Genomic DNA, 18,878 nt, shown 5'->3' on the forward strand with positions numbered 1-18,878 from the left:
AGCAAATACTCAAGTATAACATTAAAGATAAAGGGAAGGAAAACACCAAAAACAAAGATAATCTTGTCATTTTAACCACAAACTCATAACACAAGATGGAATAAGATGTGACAAAAACAACATAAGAAGGGAAGAAGAACAGGACTGAATCAGTTTAGTCTAAGGAAATAAGAGGCCACCAGAAAATGGATTATCTTATCTACAAGATTTTGAATACAAACCTCATGATAACCACTAAACAAAAAAGCAGAGCAGAGAAGCAAATAATAAATAAGGAGAAAACTAAGAAACACAACATAAAAACTATATAACTCAATTGGTAGACTGAAATACACAGGACAAGAACAAAGGAAATGCAGGAGAACCGGAAAATGAGTGATAAAATGGCAGCATTAAGCACTCATATCAATAATCACCCTAAATGTAAACGAATTGAATTCTCCAAGAAAAAGATACAGAGTGGCAAGATGGACTAAAGAACAAGACCCAACAATATGCTGCCTCCAGGAAACACATCTCAGTTCCAGCAACAAACACAGACTCAGAGTGAAGGGATGGAAGATGATATTCCCAGCTAATGGGAAACAAAAGAAAGCAGGTGTTGCAATACTTATAGCAGACAAAGTGGACTTTAAGATAAGACAGGAAAAGAGAGACAAAGAGGGGCAGTATATAATGATCAAGGGGACACTCCATTAAGAAGAAATAACACTTATGAATATCTATGCACCCAACACAGGAGCACCAAAGTACATAAAGCAACTATTAACAAACCTAAAAGGAGATAATAATCACACAATAATAGTAGGAGACCTCAACACTCCACTCACATCAATGGATAGATCATCCAGACAGAAAGTCAACAAAGAAACAGTGGAATTAAATGAAAAGCTAGACCAGTTGGACTTAATACATATATATAGAACTGAACCTGTAATATCTCCGAGGTAGGCCTGTACTGACTTCTACCATGTGTATGACATGAATCTCTTCTATTGTATCCTGAATGAAAGAAAGAACACATTTAACTATGCACTATGTGTACGTACTGTGTACTAAGCTCTGTGCCAAGCAATATGGTAGACTAGATGACCTGCAAATTCCCACTCTATAAACTCCTCAAAATATTAGAAAAAGTAGAAAAAGCATTATCTAAAATGCATAGTTTAGTTCACAAGAAGGAAAGGGAAAACTCTAGGCAGTGGAAAAAAAGAAAAGAATTGGAAACCAGAGTAATAACGGTGATGCTGTGGCTGCCTGGGATTTGGGAACTGTCCGTTTATCTGATTCTTGAGGTGCAAGGCCCAGTGGAAGGCAGGAAATTGGAAATGAGACCCCCCTCTCAGTGGAAATATAGACTAGAGAAAGTTCGGCCCACCATTATAGAAAGATGATGTGGAAGCATGTCTGTTTCTTCTTGGGTTCTGGGTTATTAAAAAAAATTCAAATCTGAGGTCTAAATTAACACAGAAATTGCTCCCAGTCAATGAAACTCCTGAGGTTCCCGCAGAGATTAAAACAGCAAAAACTGCTCTGAAGGGAGGCCCCCACAGTCCAAGGCACAGAAAAGATTCTATTCATAGGCCCTGAAAGCTTTCTGTAAAAATTTATAAAACATGAGGAAAAAATCCTGGCCTTTTCCCCTGCCCACTTCTTCTTGCCTTGTATGTGGACGTGCTACCTAGAGGTACAGCAACTATTATATGATGGCCACGTTGGCAGGAAGGGCCAAAAGAACTGCAGAGATGCCACACCCAACAACACTGAGCTACAGAACCATGCTAGCCGCCACCCACCTCTGGAGTTTTTGTTATGTGAGAAAAATAAACTCCTATCAGCTGAAGGCATTTTTATGAGTTTTCTAAACCTGCAGCAGAATGTATCCCAACCTGATATAGTAGCAGAAAAATCCATGCAAGAAAAGATACCCAGGAACAAACTTTAAAAGAAACGTGAAAGATCTATTTAAAAGAATCTTTAAAATGTTACTAAGGATCTAAAAGAAGTCTTGAAAGAATAGAAAGCTACATCCTGTTCATGAATAAGAAGCATCAATAATATTATAAAAATATTGGAGCTTCCTGGGGCCAGCCTAGTGCTGTAGCAGTTAAGTTCACACACTCCGCTTTGGTGGCCCAGGGTTCGCTGGGTCGGATCCTGAGCGCAGACCTATGCACTGCTCTCAAGCCATGCTGTGGCAGGCGTCCCACATATAAAGTAGAGGAAGATGGGCACAGATGTTCGTTCAGGGCCAACCTTCCTCAGCAAAAAGAGGAGGATTGGCAGTGGATGTTAGCTGAGGGCTCACCTTAAAATAAATAAATAAATAAAAATATTGAAGCTTCCTAAATTAATCTACAAATGAAATATGATACCAATAAAAATGTCAAAATAACTTATTTTCAAAATGGAAAAATTCCATAATACTCTGCATGGAAAAATATCATAAATAAAGTCAAAAGGCAAATGATAGTATGGGGGGAGCATGAACTACTTTTTACACATAAAAGTTCCCACAAATCAGTAAGAAATAGATCAACAACCCAAGAGAAAAATGGGCAACACCTTTAACAGACTTTTCAGGAAACGGAACACAAGTATCTTGTAAGTGCATGAAAAGATGCTCAACCTCACTTAGAAGACAGGTGCAGATTAAACATAACATTCCACCTATCTGATTGGCAAAGATCAAAATGTTTGATAACACAATAATGGAAGGTGTGGGATAAAGACCCTCATACATTGCTGGTGAGAGCATCAATTGGTATAACCACCTTGAATAGAGAATGACAAATTTTCTTTCATATTCCCTTTGACTCAGAAATTTCACTTCTGGAAATTTATCCTATAGATTAGCAGTGCCATAGAAATACAATGCAAGCCACTTATGTAATTTAAAATTTTCTAGTAGTCACACTAAAAAAAGATAAAATAAATAGGTGAAATTAACTGTAATACACTTTATATAACCCAATATATCCAAAATATCATTCCAACATGCATTGAATACAAAATTATCAAATTGTTTCACTCTTCTTTTGTACTAAGTCTTTGAATCTGGTGTGTACTTTACACTTACAGCACATCTTAATTCAGATTAGTCATATTTCAAATGTTGAATAGCCATAGGTCCTTACTGTCATAGTGGCTACCATATTGGACAGTTCAGCTATAGGTGATAAGAATGAAAACAACAATTAACATTTATTGAGCATTTATTGGAGCCAGACACTACACTAGACATTTTACATGCAGTGTCTTCCTTAGTCCTCACTCTCACCCTATATTGGTTCTACTATTATCCCCAGTTTGCAGATGGGGAACTAAAGCACACAGAAATTAAATAACTTGTCTGAGGTCACAAAGCTTCTGAGCAGCAAAGGTAGGTTTCAAACCCAACTTACAGTCTTAACCACTATTCTATACTGACTCTATAAATCTACTTGCACATATGAACAAAGATATACGTAGAAGAACATTCACTGTGGCACTGTTTATAGGTAGCAGAAGATCAGAAAGAAATGTAATGTTCATCAACAGAAGATCAGTTAAATAAATTAGGATTTATCTATATAGGTTTTTAAGGTGAGTAAGGCAGACCTATCAATCAATCAGTCGAGAGAATGATCTTTAAGACTGTTTCATGCTGTTACGTGAAAAAAGCAAGGTGCAGAACACTGTATATGGTGCCCTACCACTTATGGGAAAAAAATGAGGGGGTGACAAACACATATATGATTCCACATGCATAGACTATCTCTGGAAGGAAACTAAAACCAGAAACAATATTTGCTTCTGAAGAGGAGCACTAGAGGAAAAGGACGGGAGAAAGACTTTTTTTTGCTGAGGAAGATTTGCCCTGAGCTAACATCTGTTCCAATCTTGCTCTTTTGGTATGTGGGCCACCACCACAGCACGGCCACTGACAGACGAGTAGCGTAGGTCCATGCCTGGGGACTGAACCCAGGCCACCAAAGCAGAGCGAGACGAACTTAACCACTAGGCCAACTGGGTTGGCCGGAAAGATATTATTTATTGTTAACTTTTTACATTGTTTAACTTTTTTTTTTTTTTGAGGAAGACTGGCCCTGAGCTAACATCCATGCCCATCTTCCTCTACTTTATATATGGGATGCCTACTATAGCATGGCTTTTGCCAAGTGGTGCCATGTCTGCACCTGGGATCCTAATCGGCGAACCCTGGGCCGCCAAGAAGCGGAACATGCAAACTTAACTGCTGCGCCACCAGGCTGGCCCTAACTTTCATACTTTTTATGTTGTGCTTACATTTCAAGAAAAAAAATCTTTGACCATCTATTATGTGACAAATATACGTTCAACAGCAATGAATATCAAAACAGACTAAGTCCCTCCACCCATAAGCTTATATTGGGAATGGGGTGGGGAGGGTCAAACAGTCAATAAACAAACAAGCTAATTCATGATAAAGAAAGCAGATAATTAGAGAGAGTGATAAGTTCTGTGAAGGAAATAAACAAGATGAGAAGGTCACTGAGGGAAGCCACTTCAGATAAAGTGGCCAGAAATGTCTCTCCAAAGAAGGAACATCTGGGCAGAAACCTGAAGGATGAAAATAAGCAAGTCTGCAAGATTTGGGAAACAGCAATCCAAGCAGAGGAAAAAACAATTACAAAAGCTCAGAGGTGGGAAAGGGCTTGGTACACTGGAAGAACTGGAAGAACAGAGAGGAGTGGCAGTGTGCCTGCAACATAGTGAGCACAGGAGAGGAATGAATGAAACAAGGTTGAAAAGGTAGGCAGGAGACAGAGTCCTGTAAGCCCCAAGGTAAGGAGTTTGGATTTTATTCGAAGAATGAGAAGGCACTGAAGAATCTGAAGCAGAAAAGTAACATGACCTGTTCATATTTTAAAAGATCATTTGGTTGCTTTCTGGAGAATGGACTGCAGGGGAGAACAATGGACACAGGAAAGAGACCAGCTAGGATGCTGTAGTTCAGACAGAAGACAATAATGCTTCAGGATGGCGGAGCTAGAAGATATGGGCAGAAGTAAATATATTCAACATATATTTTAGATGTAGAATTTGTAGACCCTGTTAGTAGATTAAATGTTAGGAGTGAAGGAAAAGGAGTAATCAAGAATGATTTTTGGGTTTTGGCTGGGTGGTAGCTTCAATTTACAGAGGGGGAAGAAATGGGGAGGAACACATTTGGGTGTGTCTGTGGCAGGCTGTCGGGGGGATTAAGACCTCTGTTCTGGAGACACTAATTTTGAAATGGCTTTCAGACGTCCCAGTGGATATCGAGTAGGCAGCTAGATATAGGAGTCTGATGCTCAGAGAGAGATTTGAGTTCTTAGCTCTTTTTGACAGTTGACTGCTCCATCCTTGAGACTTTCTTATCCATTGGTTTTTATGACACCAATCTCTTCTGGTCTTTTTCCTAGCTCCAGCACTTCTTCTTTCTCCCTTCCCTTAAAGTTGATCCCTTTTGTACTTGTTTTTCTACTATACACTGTCTCTGGGCTGCTCGTCCAAATAAAGGACTTCCAAATATTCTTATATGCTTTAATATATATGGTGACCCCAAAATCTATGACTCCAGCCCAGATTTCTCCCCTGAGCAATAGATCTATATATGCAACTGCCTACAGGACATTGCTACCTGGTTGACCCACAAATATCTCAAACTTAGTATGTCCAAAACTGAATTAATCATGCTTCTTCCCTGCCTCTCTGAATGGTAACACTATCCACTTAGCTGGCCAGGGCCAAAATCTTAGATTAGTATTAAATCTTCTTTTTCTCAGTAAAACACAGCTCAGTGTACCTGGAGATCTCCCACACAAGATGAAAAACAAATATAAGATCATGGACTCATCACCCAGGAGCCCCAAACACTGGCTCAATACTGAGCTGTTTCTTCTGTTTGCCCCTCCAGAGCCACTCTTCACCTTTCTCCACCCTTTCTGCCACAGAGGCTGACACAGCAAATGGATCCTGTGGCCAGTGGGGAGCCCCGGTAGCAGGTGGGAGGGGGAGGAGAACGAGGTCAAGGTACTATTCCTCTGGCTCTCTTCCTGCAAGTTCCTATTCATTGTTCAAGTTCTTGGTACAATATGACTTTATTTCTGAAATGGCAGAGAGGATAGATTTGGGATAGGATGGGAAAATCAAAGGCAGTAAGATGTGAGAAGTAAAAAGACCAATGAAGATACTTTTGTGATAGTACATGTTGAGAAGTAATGAGGCCATGAGGGATACCCATTCTTTGAGGGCTGGCCTCAATGTTATCTTTCTGTCCCCACTGTCTAGCCCTGCTCCCCAGTGTGGAAAATATACTCAGCACATATTATTTAAATAAAATAAGAACTATGAAATAAGCAAAGGTCAGGAGTCCAGGGTTTACCTTATATCCGTTGTCTTCTTTGCGGTTGTGAGATGCAGTAATCATCACACCTGCAACTGCTTTGAGCTCCTGGACTGCATATGGCTGAAAAGACAGTAACACCGTAATTCCATTTTGTTTCCTAGCTACTCATACATTTGACATGAGAATATCTCTGATTAAATACCAGACATTAAGATATAAATAGCCTAAAACCTCAACAATCAACTCTAGGTTCACTGGTTGGGGCCCATTTCTAAAAGGTCACCAATAAACACCTAACTGTCAGATTGAATGGCTCCCCCCACCCCCAAATTCTCATTTAACTTAGTCCTATAAACATCTCTCATTATTTTGTTCATTTAACAAACATTTAATGAACACCTACTATATGCCAGACACTCCGGCAGACTCTGGAGATATGAGTGGTGAATATAATCATAAAATGTTAGAGCTGGAACTAAATTTAGAAATGATCTAATCCAGCACATTATACATTGAGGTTTATCCAACACTATACACTCATAAGGGAGAAAATTCAAGTGTAGAACATAGGTCTCTTGCCTTCCAATTTGAAGATCTTTATATATGCTCTGTGGCCTCTATACCATACAAATGTCAATTCACCATCTTCTGCCCTAAAGTTAATTGCCAGGTTGGATTTCCCTTCTTGTCTGCAGTAGTTATTACTTGTCTGTGTAGGATGTTCCCCCTACTCCTACCATCATATCTGAATTCTCTCCTCCTGGCCATGCAGAGGTGGACACATGACCCAGGCCTGATCAGAGTAATCTAGTCCCTTGATGATTTAATTCAGAGACTGGCTCATAACCTAAGCCTGGTCACAGTCCTTCTCCAAGATGTTTCTGCTGCAGGTAGTGAAGGAAGACTGCTTTTTTGACTTGAAGTCATGGTGATAAGGGGTGTGAATCTGGGACTTCCCTACTAGCTAGAGCAAACCTACCTGCAATAGGAGAGGAATGTCAATACACCAGGATTGATGGTAGCTGGAACTGGCAAACTAGTGGCAGAATCCTACAAAAATGTCCTAAATTTCTGAACCCTCCCTGGTTTCTGTCATTCATAAGAGTTAACTGTTTAGCAATTCCTTCAATTCTCTGAGCCACTCAGTATATTTCCAATAAACCAATAGGAATAGTTTATAGAGACATTATCTATTCCTCAAACATTTGATAAAATTTGCCTATAAAATCATCTGGACCTGGCATGTTTAATTTGAGAAGATTTTTTTAAACATCAGTTCACTTTCTTTTGCGGTTATAGGTCTATTCAGGTTTTCTATTTCTTATCAGTTTTGATGTATCAATTATTCTAGGAAATTGGCCAGTTCATCTAAGCTTTCACATTTATTTGTATCATGTTGTTCAAAATATTGTGGTTTTCTTAATCTCTACTGTATTTATTATGTACCCTTTTAATTTCTTTGTCTTCTCTTTTTTTCTTGAGCACCACTGCCAAAGATTTGTCTATTTTATTAGTCTCTTCAGAGAGCCAACTTTTGCTTTTGTTGATACTCTCTTTATTTTCTATTTAATTGGTTTTTCCTCATATCTTTGTTATTTCCTTCATTTTACTTTATTTGGATTTATTGTTTTAGTTCTAACATACTAAGTTAAAGGCTTAGCTCATTATTTTAAAATCTTTTTTCCTAATATATTCATTAAGACTATAAACTTCCCTTTAAGTATGGCTTTAGTTACATCCCATAATTTTTGCTATTTATTGTTTTCACTGTTGTTCAGTTTTAAACACAGGCAGTCCATACTTTGCTCAGTTCCAAAAGACATGAATTTCCGATACTATATTTTAGTTGAATGATACTAGTCTCCCAACACGTTCAACTTTCAGTTACTGTGCTATATTAACTGTGATTAGCTGAATAAAGTTTGTACTGAATCAAGTACAAACCTGGCTGCTAGCTCTTCAGTCCAAAATAACTGTGTGCATAAGAGATCCATCACGATCAGTGACCAATCATGTTGCTCTGTTAAAGTCTGTCAGTGATTGGTCACCGTACATCTGTTATTCAGTTCTCGAACAGACAGCAAAGAACGTAGTTGTGTTGCCTCCTTCTCTCCCAGTGATAAACCCATGTGACAGTTTGCAAAAATGGATAATTGAAAGAAGGAACTGGCCAACAAAGATGAAAGTGTAGCAAAGAAAGAGAAAGTGATAATGGTGGAAGTGAAATTTGAATCAAACATAAATGGAGTCATAGACTAATAGCTGAGAATGTTGACGCTGCCGTCATTCAAGTGACTCGAGATATGTAACCTGATGAGCTTAGTGAGGGCAAATTCATGGATATAAATGAGGGATGTGGTTGTGATGAAAAGGATGAAGGTATTCCAGAGGAAGTGATACTGTCAAAAAAAGGAATTCTCAGAGATTTCCAAAAAAAAGGATTCTCACAGAACTGAAGAGGAATTCCACCACATTGAAAGCACAAAGGATAATATGTTTGAAGCTGATCCAAACTTAGAAAGGAGTGTGACGATGTGCCAAGACACAGAAAAGATGCTCACTCGTATTGATTACATGACAAGAAGCAAGCACTGTTTGTACTCTTGATAAATTTTTTACTAAGAAATAAACACTTTAGTTCTCAATGTTTCTAATGGTTTAAATTATAGCATACTTATATAAATATTAGTTTCACGACTTTTTTCTTTTCCCTGTACATTTTTAACCAAAACTTTAAAAGTCCCAGACAATCATAATTTTTCCCATTGATTATTAAGATGCTTTGCACGGTTTTAGCTTACATAGTTATCTTCACAGTCCTACTCTATCATGCACAGCAACGACTGCCTGTAGTTTCTAATCTTCATTACGGTATCTTCCTTAATCCATAAATTATTTATAAATGTGTTTTAAAAATTCCAAACATACGGGCTTTTGTGGGTTTATTTCAAATCTTATTGCACTGGGGTCCAGGGCTAAGATTTGATAAGCAATTCTCTGGTTTTTGTTGAGATTTCCCTTGTGACCCTGCTTGATAAGAAGGAATATCCTACATCACTGAATACAGGGTTGTTACACACACACACAGCAGATCAAGCACCTAATAGCGTGTTCAAATATATCCTAAATCATTTTTGCCTGTCTGGTAAATCAGTTTCTGAAAGAAGAGTATCAAAACATCCCACCATGACTGCGGACTTGCTAACTTGATCAAACTCTCAGGTGTTCGACACACGCTCACTGAATGAAAATAAACTCAGAGCACAATTTGTTTTCCTTTGGTCCCTCATATTACTTAATAGAGAACTACATGCATGACAAACATTTGAATCCTGGTTGATTTAAGAAATCTTTTTGAGAGGAGCAAACTATACGATTACCACCACAACACACTTACTACAAAAGGTGTAGGAACATATCTTGAAAAAAGGTACACAGGAACATCTTTGGCCAGTAAGACTGCAGCAGTGAGTTCAGCAAGCCTTAAAAAAAGATGGAGATTTCACTTAGTCCTTAGCTTATTATACTTTTTAAAAACCAACCTACCACAAAATGAATATTTCACATTACAATTATTCTGAATATATAGTAGCTTAATATAACCAATTCCTATAATTACTGCTTATTCAAGCTTCATGCTCCAACTTAAAAATGTTAAATAAAATTTTTTAAAAAGGAGCTTAACAATGAACAGAATTGACATTTTAATTTCTTCCTTTTTCCTCATTCATCTTTTGGTAGCTTTTTACTAAGAAATAAAACCTGCAAAAGGCAAAAAGAACAGAGGAAAGTGAAATAAGAGACTTTGATAAACACAATAGGCATAATTACACCCTGAAAAAAAGAGTCACTATATCATGATTATCTATGTGTGAAAATACCCTATGGGACTATAATAAGAGAATACCAGCTACATAATTTCTCCTACCCACTGCCTTCAATAAAATATTAAAATCACAACATAAGATATGATGTAATTCAAAACACTAACTTGAAATACTTTAAAATTTTATTCCTTTCTGTAAAAGCTTATCTTAGAAATATTTCTATTTCAGCTCTAAAATAAACATTATTAGCATGTGATCACATTTCTATTTGACAGTTTCCTGTTTCAGAAATCCTACTATTGGCCAAAAAAAAAGACCACCTTTTTGAAGGTGATATTCCAACCCAAATGAATCTCTGAAGCAATGAACACGGTACCTCTGGCTGCTGCAGCTGCTGGTTACCTGGCCACGTGTGTCGTACCCAACGACAAAGCCTCTCTGCTTGAAGTCTGAGAAACATCTCTCCAGGTATTTATACATCCCCTGAAGCAGAAAAAGACCAAAGATTAGCTCCTGATGAATGCCTGACTTGTCTAGACTAAAAATCTATTATTTTTACATGTCGTGTGTAGCTTACTGGCTCCTGGGGAAGCGGCTTCTGCCTTTTCGCCCATGTTTACCAATGTGGGAACAATGCTGTTCAAATCTCAAATGTGAGATGACAAACATCTATTTCCTGGCATTTCAGACACATTTAATACCACAGAAATATTAATTAAGTAACTGTTAAATCTAATACAATACATAAAACATTAGGGGAAAAAAGATGAGACATGAGAGTCAGTATGCTAAAAAAATGGTTAGAAGAGCCAAAAGAAATTATTTCTTGCCTTAAGGCTCTAGAGAACAGACTGTTGACCATTTTAGATCTTGGTAAATCATAAGGTTGAAGCTAACCAAGAGATTTGACCTATTTATGACACAAACATTTTTAATCAGCAACATACACCCTCATTAGAACATTTCTTAAGATGGCTGATCCCATTCGTAATTCCTTAGTTTTAAAATCTCACAGAAAGAAAAATCTCATAAACTAGGAAAACTTGCAGTTGAAGGGTGAGAAAAAACATTAAATGAAGCATTTAACATTGAAAACATCACAATGATAAGCTAAAACTATCTTACGAGTGATTTGCTAATTTAATAAATGTTTTCATTTCTAAAAATAACGCTTCATATTGTTACAATCCTTCAAAACTACTTTGACAAATGTTGCCACGTTTAATCCTTACAATAATCCTGAAAAGAAAGAAATGCAGATACCGTTTCTATTTTTGTCTCTTTCAACATCTCTTCAAAAAAAAACAGAAGACAGAATAAGATTGAAGCTCCATTTAATGACTTGTCCAAGGCCATTCATTCAGGTAAAACTAAGTTATACTGATTATTGAAGACCTACTATACAGCAGGCACACTAAATAACTATGTGGCAGCACCAAATGAAGCCTCAGCGACTTCTGGACCCTTCTTCCATAGCTCTCTCAAGTATAATTATTCTTCCCAACCTACTCCCTATCACTGATTGTACGTGTGCGCGCACGTGCATGCATGTATGTTCACACACACAACACTTAATATAGCCCAAATTGGCCAGTTTCACCAACTTATTTATTTCTAATTGATGATACTATCCTAAAACCTCATATTATCCTCTGGTATGAAAATCCATCTTATCCCCCTATCTCTAGACTCTGAAAAGGGCCAGAGTTTAAGAATCAGATTCTATCCAGCTTTTCTACTTCACACAATGCAATCTCAATTCCTGTAAAAATGTGCACTTCTATAGAAATTGATTTTCGAACACCTCTCCACCCCTTTTTGTAAAGCCAAGGAATCCTCATTTAAAATGAAAGCTTCTGAGGAAACCCAGTATATAGGAAAAACTGAAGTGAAGCATCTCTGGATGAGGAACAGAAAGGGGACGGGGATGGGGAAGGTGGCATATACCCCACCCATTCAGTCATCCTGTCATCCTTTCTCCTCTATCCCTGTATTAGTGCTTGGCTTTAGAGAATTCCCTCAGAACAAGGCTAAAGATGATTTACTGTTTGGCAGTATCAATTAGAGTTAAGTCGATGGAACATATCTCTAGTCTAGAACTATTTTTAGTATATGCTCAATGCATTTTGGCCTTCAAGGAAAGTGCAGTTTCTTGAAGCAGTGAGGATGATTCACTGGAAAGAGAAGTAATTTATTTCTAGAGTAAGATGTATAAAACTGAAGAGAAATAAAGCAAATTGTATCATATTACGCATTATCTTAACTCTCAAATGGAAACGGAAAACTATGTTAAAGGGAAATATTTTCAACTAAATTTTCCAAATACTCTGATTAACCTTTACCAATGGCCATATGCCAAAATGGGTAATCATCATCTTTCTATCTAAATTTGTTTCTTTGTATTAACTGGAAATGTCAATATCCATTTCCTGGTTTCAAATGCAAAGTAACATTGTCATAAAGTTGACAATGGCAACCAAAATAACTCAATCAGAATCCGTGACCTTGAAGATACATAAACGACTTCTAATATAAATCTGGGGCAAGGCCAAACATCAGAATTTATTCTACATTTTTTACATACAAGAGAATACGTACCTGGATATTAAGGTTTTTTGTTTTTTAAGAAAGGTACTACCTAATTTATAAAGCAAAAAAATAGAGTGATAAAAACTGCACACATAATGCTTTATAAAACTTACCTGTGTTGACTGTATTACTGTAAGGTCATTAATATAGCAAAATCCTGCCCCCATTGCAGAACGAAGGCCTGCAGTCCCGAAAGTCATTCGGCAACAAAGACGATCTCGCAGCTCCTTGTTCATCCCATTCCGTATCAGATTTTCAATTTGCTCTTTTGTCTTGGGATTCTATAAGAAAGAAGTATTAAAACTTAATCAGGATCATAAGCAGAGTCCAAATAGGAAGTCCTCTTGAGGAGCCAATAAGTACTATGCATCACACAAGGTTCTACATTCACTATAAATTCCATGGTGCTACTTAGTAATATCAGTATGTCTATAAAACAATACTTGCCACTTACTGAACCCCCAGAAGGGCCAGGCCCTATTGAGGATGGTTTACATTATCTCTAGTTGTCGTAGTATTTTTTGTAACACAGTCAAGAATTTTTTTTAACAAATTGATAAGAGCTTCGGATCCAAAATAAACCTCTTAGTCAAAACCAACATCAGTTAAATTAGAGTCTATATTAAGTTTTAAAAGAAATATAGAAGCTACCGGATGAATGCCATCAAAACATGCCTACCAACTACCTACCTAAACCTCTGTAATTCAAAATGACCAGATAAGCCTTATTGCTCTTTAAAGTCACATTCAATTTATCTATAGTAAAAGTTGACCCTAAAAATGTCTAACGTGTTAATTGTGGACTTAGTTAAGAATGAGAATGAAAATTCAGTCCAAACACGGCACATGAGGCAAGACATACAAACAACAATATTTTAGGATTCTGGATTTCATTAGCACATTCTTCATTTTCATAAATTTCAAGGATGTCTATCACTGAAAATAGTGCTTCACAAAAAAGTAGCAAGTTTCAAACAGAAATGCAATCATAATAAGCATACAACTTAAATGTAATTTTCCAGCATTTTTTTTAGGAGAAAGAGTAAAATATTAAGATAATAAGGTGAACCATACTTCTTTCAGGTTAGTATGGATTTAGTCCATAATATCTGCTTAGATCTTCGACATCTATAGCCTACACGTACAATAATAAATATTCAGAATAATAAGCCAAGGCACCTGAAAGGTGCTAAATATTAGAGTAAGTTTGTACTTGTAAAGAAATAAGAACATACTAACATATAATTTAAACAAAAAGGTTTTCTGGTTATAGTAGAAATTACATTAACCAGAATGCATGCTACAAATTAATGGGAAGCCATGGAAATTCTGATTAATTGAAACTGCAACCTGTTTAAAATGGATGGATGTTATAATCTAGACTCAAAGAGTCTCCATTTTACAAATGGCATACACTAACAAATACACAGTCTACATAAAAATATGAATAGCTATTAAGAGAAAAATCTAAATAAGACCATCTAGGCTACCATCATATTATTTCAATGTCTAAGATACTACCAGATTTGATACAGAGGTCAAAGAGACTTGGAGAGGGTTAACATTTACAAATGGGCATAAGAATGGCGAAAACTAAAAAGACTGAGGCACTTCAGTACCTAGAGGGTACACAGCATTGTCATATACTGTTAGTGGCATTGAAATTGGGATGGTCTTTTTAGAATGATTTTGCAGCAACTATCAAAATTTAAACTGCACACGCCTTTTGGCCCGTACATCTCTCTGTCCACAGCAATACTTTCACATGAACAAAGAGATTTATTCATACAAGAACAGTCATTGCAGCATCTTACTGGTAGTATTATTACCATTGTATTGATGAAGAAATTAAGATTTAGAGAGGGAGTCTAGTAACACTGAGCTAATGCTGGAGTCTAGACAGGATTTGAATCCAGGTTGGTCTGGCTCTAAAGTCTACACCTTCTCACTACAAACAAAAGCATTATGTAAGGCAGGTTAATAAGGTTTCTAATAAAAACTAACTTCACCTACACAGCAAAAACAATTCCTTTTGTATATAAATATAAAGATGATTCACCAGACACGAATGCTATTGGTTTACTGAGTATACTTCCTAATGTTTAACTGCACAGCTATTAGAGTAGTGCCTAAAAATTCCATTTGCTGTTATAAACATTACATCCAGTACTAACCTAATTCCTGGCTCTGAAAGAGCCTGTATATTAGAGAAAACTAAAAATGGATAAAGAATCACGATGCATCAGACATAAGTAGATTTCTACGGTAAAAAGAGCTAAGCGATTATGGTGACAAGCATTTGAAATCTACTTTAAACTCAGATTTCTCCACTATTTCATAGCTAGACATTAAACCAGATGTTGATGTTACAAACTTTAAAAATATAACCAAAAAGCTACCTCTGTAGCTGTGATTATCACATAGTTTCCACTCAGATGATGAAATTACGTTTGTGTTTTGTTGTTAAAAATCTTCAAATACGGGGCTGGCCGCGTGGCCAAGTGGTTAAGTTCGCATGCTCTGCTTTGGCAGCCCAGGGTTTCGCTGGTTTGGATCCTGGGTGCAGACATGGCACTGCTCATCAAGCCACACTGAGGCAGTGTCCCACATAGCACAATAGAAGGAACTACAACTAGAATACACAACTATGTACTGGGGGGCTTTGGGGAGAAGAAGAAGAAGAAGAAAAAAAAAGAAGACTGGCAACAGATGTTAGCTCAGGTGCCAATCTTAAAAAAAAAAATCTTCATATAACTATGATTTTTATAAACTATAATATATGAAGGTTCTAAAGAGCTACAAATTATTATTATTATTATTATTTTGAGGACGATTAGCTCTGAGCTAACATCTGCCACCAATCCTTCTCTTCTTGCTGAGAAAGATTGGCCCTGAGCTAACATCCATGTCCATCTTCCTCTACTCTATATGTGGGACGCCTGCCACAGCATGGCTTGACAAGCAGTGTGTAGGTCTGTGACTGGGATTCGAATGGGTGAACCTGGGCCGCCAAAGTGGAGCATGTGAACTTAACCACTACACTACTGGGCCAGCCCTACAAACTATTTTTTAAATACTTCTTCCACATAGAACTCAGATATATTAAATGAAAATGAAAGTAGAAGAGTATATAAAGTGTTTTAATTTGCATAAAAGAGGTATGTGTATACTTATCATTCCAGAAATACTCCAAGCAAATAGAAGAGACTAAAAATAGGGATTACCTCTGATGGGGAAATCAGGGGCCAGGTCTGAGGTAGAAAAGTGACTTCTTTTTATTGTACAGCCTTGGTACTGTTTGGATATTTTATGTATGTATTACTTGTTTTATGGTGAACACTGGTTAGGTATCCATGATGGCCGAGAAAAACCACTAGCTGTGCGTCTACATGAATAGTTTTTATCTCACAAAGTGCTCTCTTTCTCCCCACCCACAGAAAGCTATTAATAAGATCTGACTCTATAAAACATACATTTGAGCTTTCTCAAATACAAAATATTGTTTGCTTTCTAAATGTGCTCTCTTATTTACGCTTCATTCATAACTTGAGGGTAGAAGAAGCCTAATCAGAAAAAAAAAAAAATTGTTCAACTGATGCCAATTGTAAAAAAGCAACTCTAAAATCACAATGTAAGTCAGTACGAAAATTATCTGATTTACATACTTTTTGGAAATATACTTACTGTTCTACTATATAAAATGAAAATTAACTACTGAGAAAGTAAATGCATTCAATCTGAACTAAATTTGCTCTGACTAGCATATTTTAGAATCCTAATCATTTTAGTACTCCAAAAAAGTAATCCTGCAGAAAGTTCAAAGAGATTTTAGTGACTACTAGCATTTTCTATCCTTCATCAGGGATAAAGCTGATTGTTTAGTATGAAATCAGTAAGCTAAAGAATACAGAATTAAAGCCATGCATTATTTTCAAATTTTACCTGTATACTAAAAATTTTCCTTTAGGTTCTAATCCTATGGATTGCTGCAACTTTATACAGCTGAAATGAAGAAAAGAAAGTGTCTTCTTACATAATACTGCGTGGAGTTTTATTTTTTCCATACTGTAGGTCCATAGGCCCAAATTCAAAGAAAACATGAAAGAATTGATTTACAAAAAGAAAAAAAAAACCCAACACTTTAAATATACAGAAGAGCCCCTTCTAATAAACTTAACTTAAAAACTTTCATAGATGTGAAGAAAGCTACACGCCAGATCCAAAGCAGCCAACTGTGCCTGACATCAAATGAAAGTATTAGCATTCACTTATGAAGGATCATTTTGGATTCGTCCAAGTTTTTCTGAACCTATTCTGTTCATAATTCGGGGGCTTCTGTATTATTTATGTGTAATAAATATAAATGTGTATAAAAGTAGTAGAAAAAGTAATTAATCATTACATAAAACAAATCAAGTTTGTCAATGAGGAATTCATTTGTAAATTTTGTCCTACTACTTTCATGAATCTAATATTTGTATAATTCTTATACAACTTGAATCTATTCTATTAACATTCTAGTACTAAACCTAACTTAAAACAATCTAAACTATGAATTGCATTGTTTAAAAGATTTGAACAGATCTAAAAGAACATAATATATATTAACAACCCCAAATCCTAATATTGTTATACATCTAAAAAGGAGGCAAACATACAAAATTGACTTTTCAGTAACTCAAATATATCCAAAATTGCAAAACTGTAAATGACATTTTAAAATATTACTGATGGTAACTGGTGTCTATATAACAAATTCCAGTTTTATATAACTACAGAGAAAAAAAAATTAAGTTTATTTCTAAACAGAAGTTAAAATAGGAAACTGCAGTCTGAAAATCTGAAGGTTGAATGCAACTGACATTTACTTCTGAGGGTCAGCCAGCTTGAGCAGCCAAGTCTTGAGTCCTGAAGCAGAACATGTTTTCCAAACCAGATACTTTCTCATTGAGTCCAAAATACACTGTTGCTAAACCAATATTTTTTTCCCATTTAAAGGAGCTTTGTGTAATTCTAAATTTAATATCTCCTTCTTTAAAAAATTAGCATAAATAATAGAATAAAAGAAACTAGCATAAATTAAATTGGCTTAGATAAAAAACTTGAATGACTATACTTGTCATATAAAATGAGATTTGCTTAATAATTGGCTTAATAATATTTGAATAATCACCACTTAATGAATATAAAAATCATACCCAGGAAAACAGAAAATAAGCTTTCAAATATAATATACTGTTGTCATTTAAGTATAATACTGCATATGCCAAGATTAGTGTGAAAGCTAAAAATGTTAATTATTTTATTTCAAAATTTAAGATTATGTAGACATAGTCTTTTAACTTATGGACTTTTTTCTAACAGAGCACATACACTGAGTTGAATTTTACTGTTCAGTAATATACTACATGCTTGTCTCAATATTAAGTTTTAAATAAAAAATATTTCCCATATAAGGTAGTCAAACTAAAACATTTCAAATGTTTGTTTTTCTATAGATATGCTGACACATTGTACTTTTTTTGACAAATGAAGGACCCAATTGTTGGTCAACTAGCTCCACAGTGACTGCAGCATAATGGAAAGACCACTAACCTATGAATTTAGAAGGCTTGGCCCTGATCTTGAGTCTGCAATTGCTTAGCCAGATAATCCCAAACAAGTTACTTGACCTCCTCCTGGACTTTAGATTCTAATTAGAGTGTGAAGACTTTTGAGGTTATCTTTTCAAGCTTTACAGGTTTTATCAGTAACAGATCATGTGAGCAACTAAATATACTAAATGAAAGGACTCCAGTTAGTAGAAACTATTGCTACCTTTATGACTTCGAACAGGTAATTTCACTCTAGTATTCTCACCTGCAAAAAAATAGGAATAATGTTCTACTCTTCCTCCTGGGCACACAGCTAGAATCTATTTTCCAGCATCCCTTAGAGCTAGATGAGATCACATGACAGACTTCTGGTCAATGGATCTGAGTAGAAAAGATGTGTGCCATTTCCAGGCCTGGTCCATTAACCCCTTTTCTGCCCCCATAATCCTCTCTTTGCCCATCCAGCCAGGGACTTAGACGAGTATGTAGCAACAAGATAGAATAAGAGATTGCATG

At 36.2% G+C, this 18,878-nt stretch overlaps 1 protein-coding gene across 1 annotated transcript in view; it reads right to left on the reverse strand.

Moving 5' to 3' along the window:
• Nucleotides 1–18,878, reverse strand: part of PGM2L1 (phosphoglucomutase 2 like 1) — a 64,015-nt gene that overhangs the window by 21,642 nt on the left and 23,495 nt on the right. Inside the window, exons 3-6 of the mRNA XM_046638419.1 lie at nucleotides 12,882–13,049; nucleotides 10,556–10,662; nucleotides 9,750–9,834; nucleotides 6,389–6,472 (exon numbers count right to left, since the gene is read on the reverse strand). Of these exons, the coding sequence (XP_046494375.1) occupies nucleotides 6,389–6,472; nucleotides 9,750–9,834; nucleotides 10,556–10,662; nucleotides 12,882–13,049 (444 nt within the window). The remainder of the gene's footprint in view (nucleotides 1–6,388; nucleotides 6,473–9,749; nucleotides 9,835–10,555; nucleotides 10,663–12,881; nucleotides 13,050–18,878) is intronic.

This window comes from Equus quagga, chromosome 14 (assembly GCF_021613505.1).
Source record: "Equus quagga isolate Etosha38 chromosome 14, UCLA_HA_Equagga_1.0, whole genome shotgun sequence".
In the NCBI taxonomy this organism is placed as follows: Eukaryota; Metazoa; Chordata; class Mammalia; order Perissodactyla; family Equidae; genus Equus; species Equus quagga.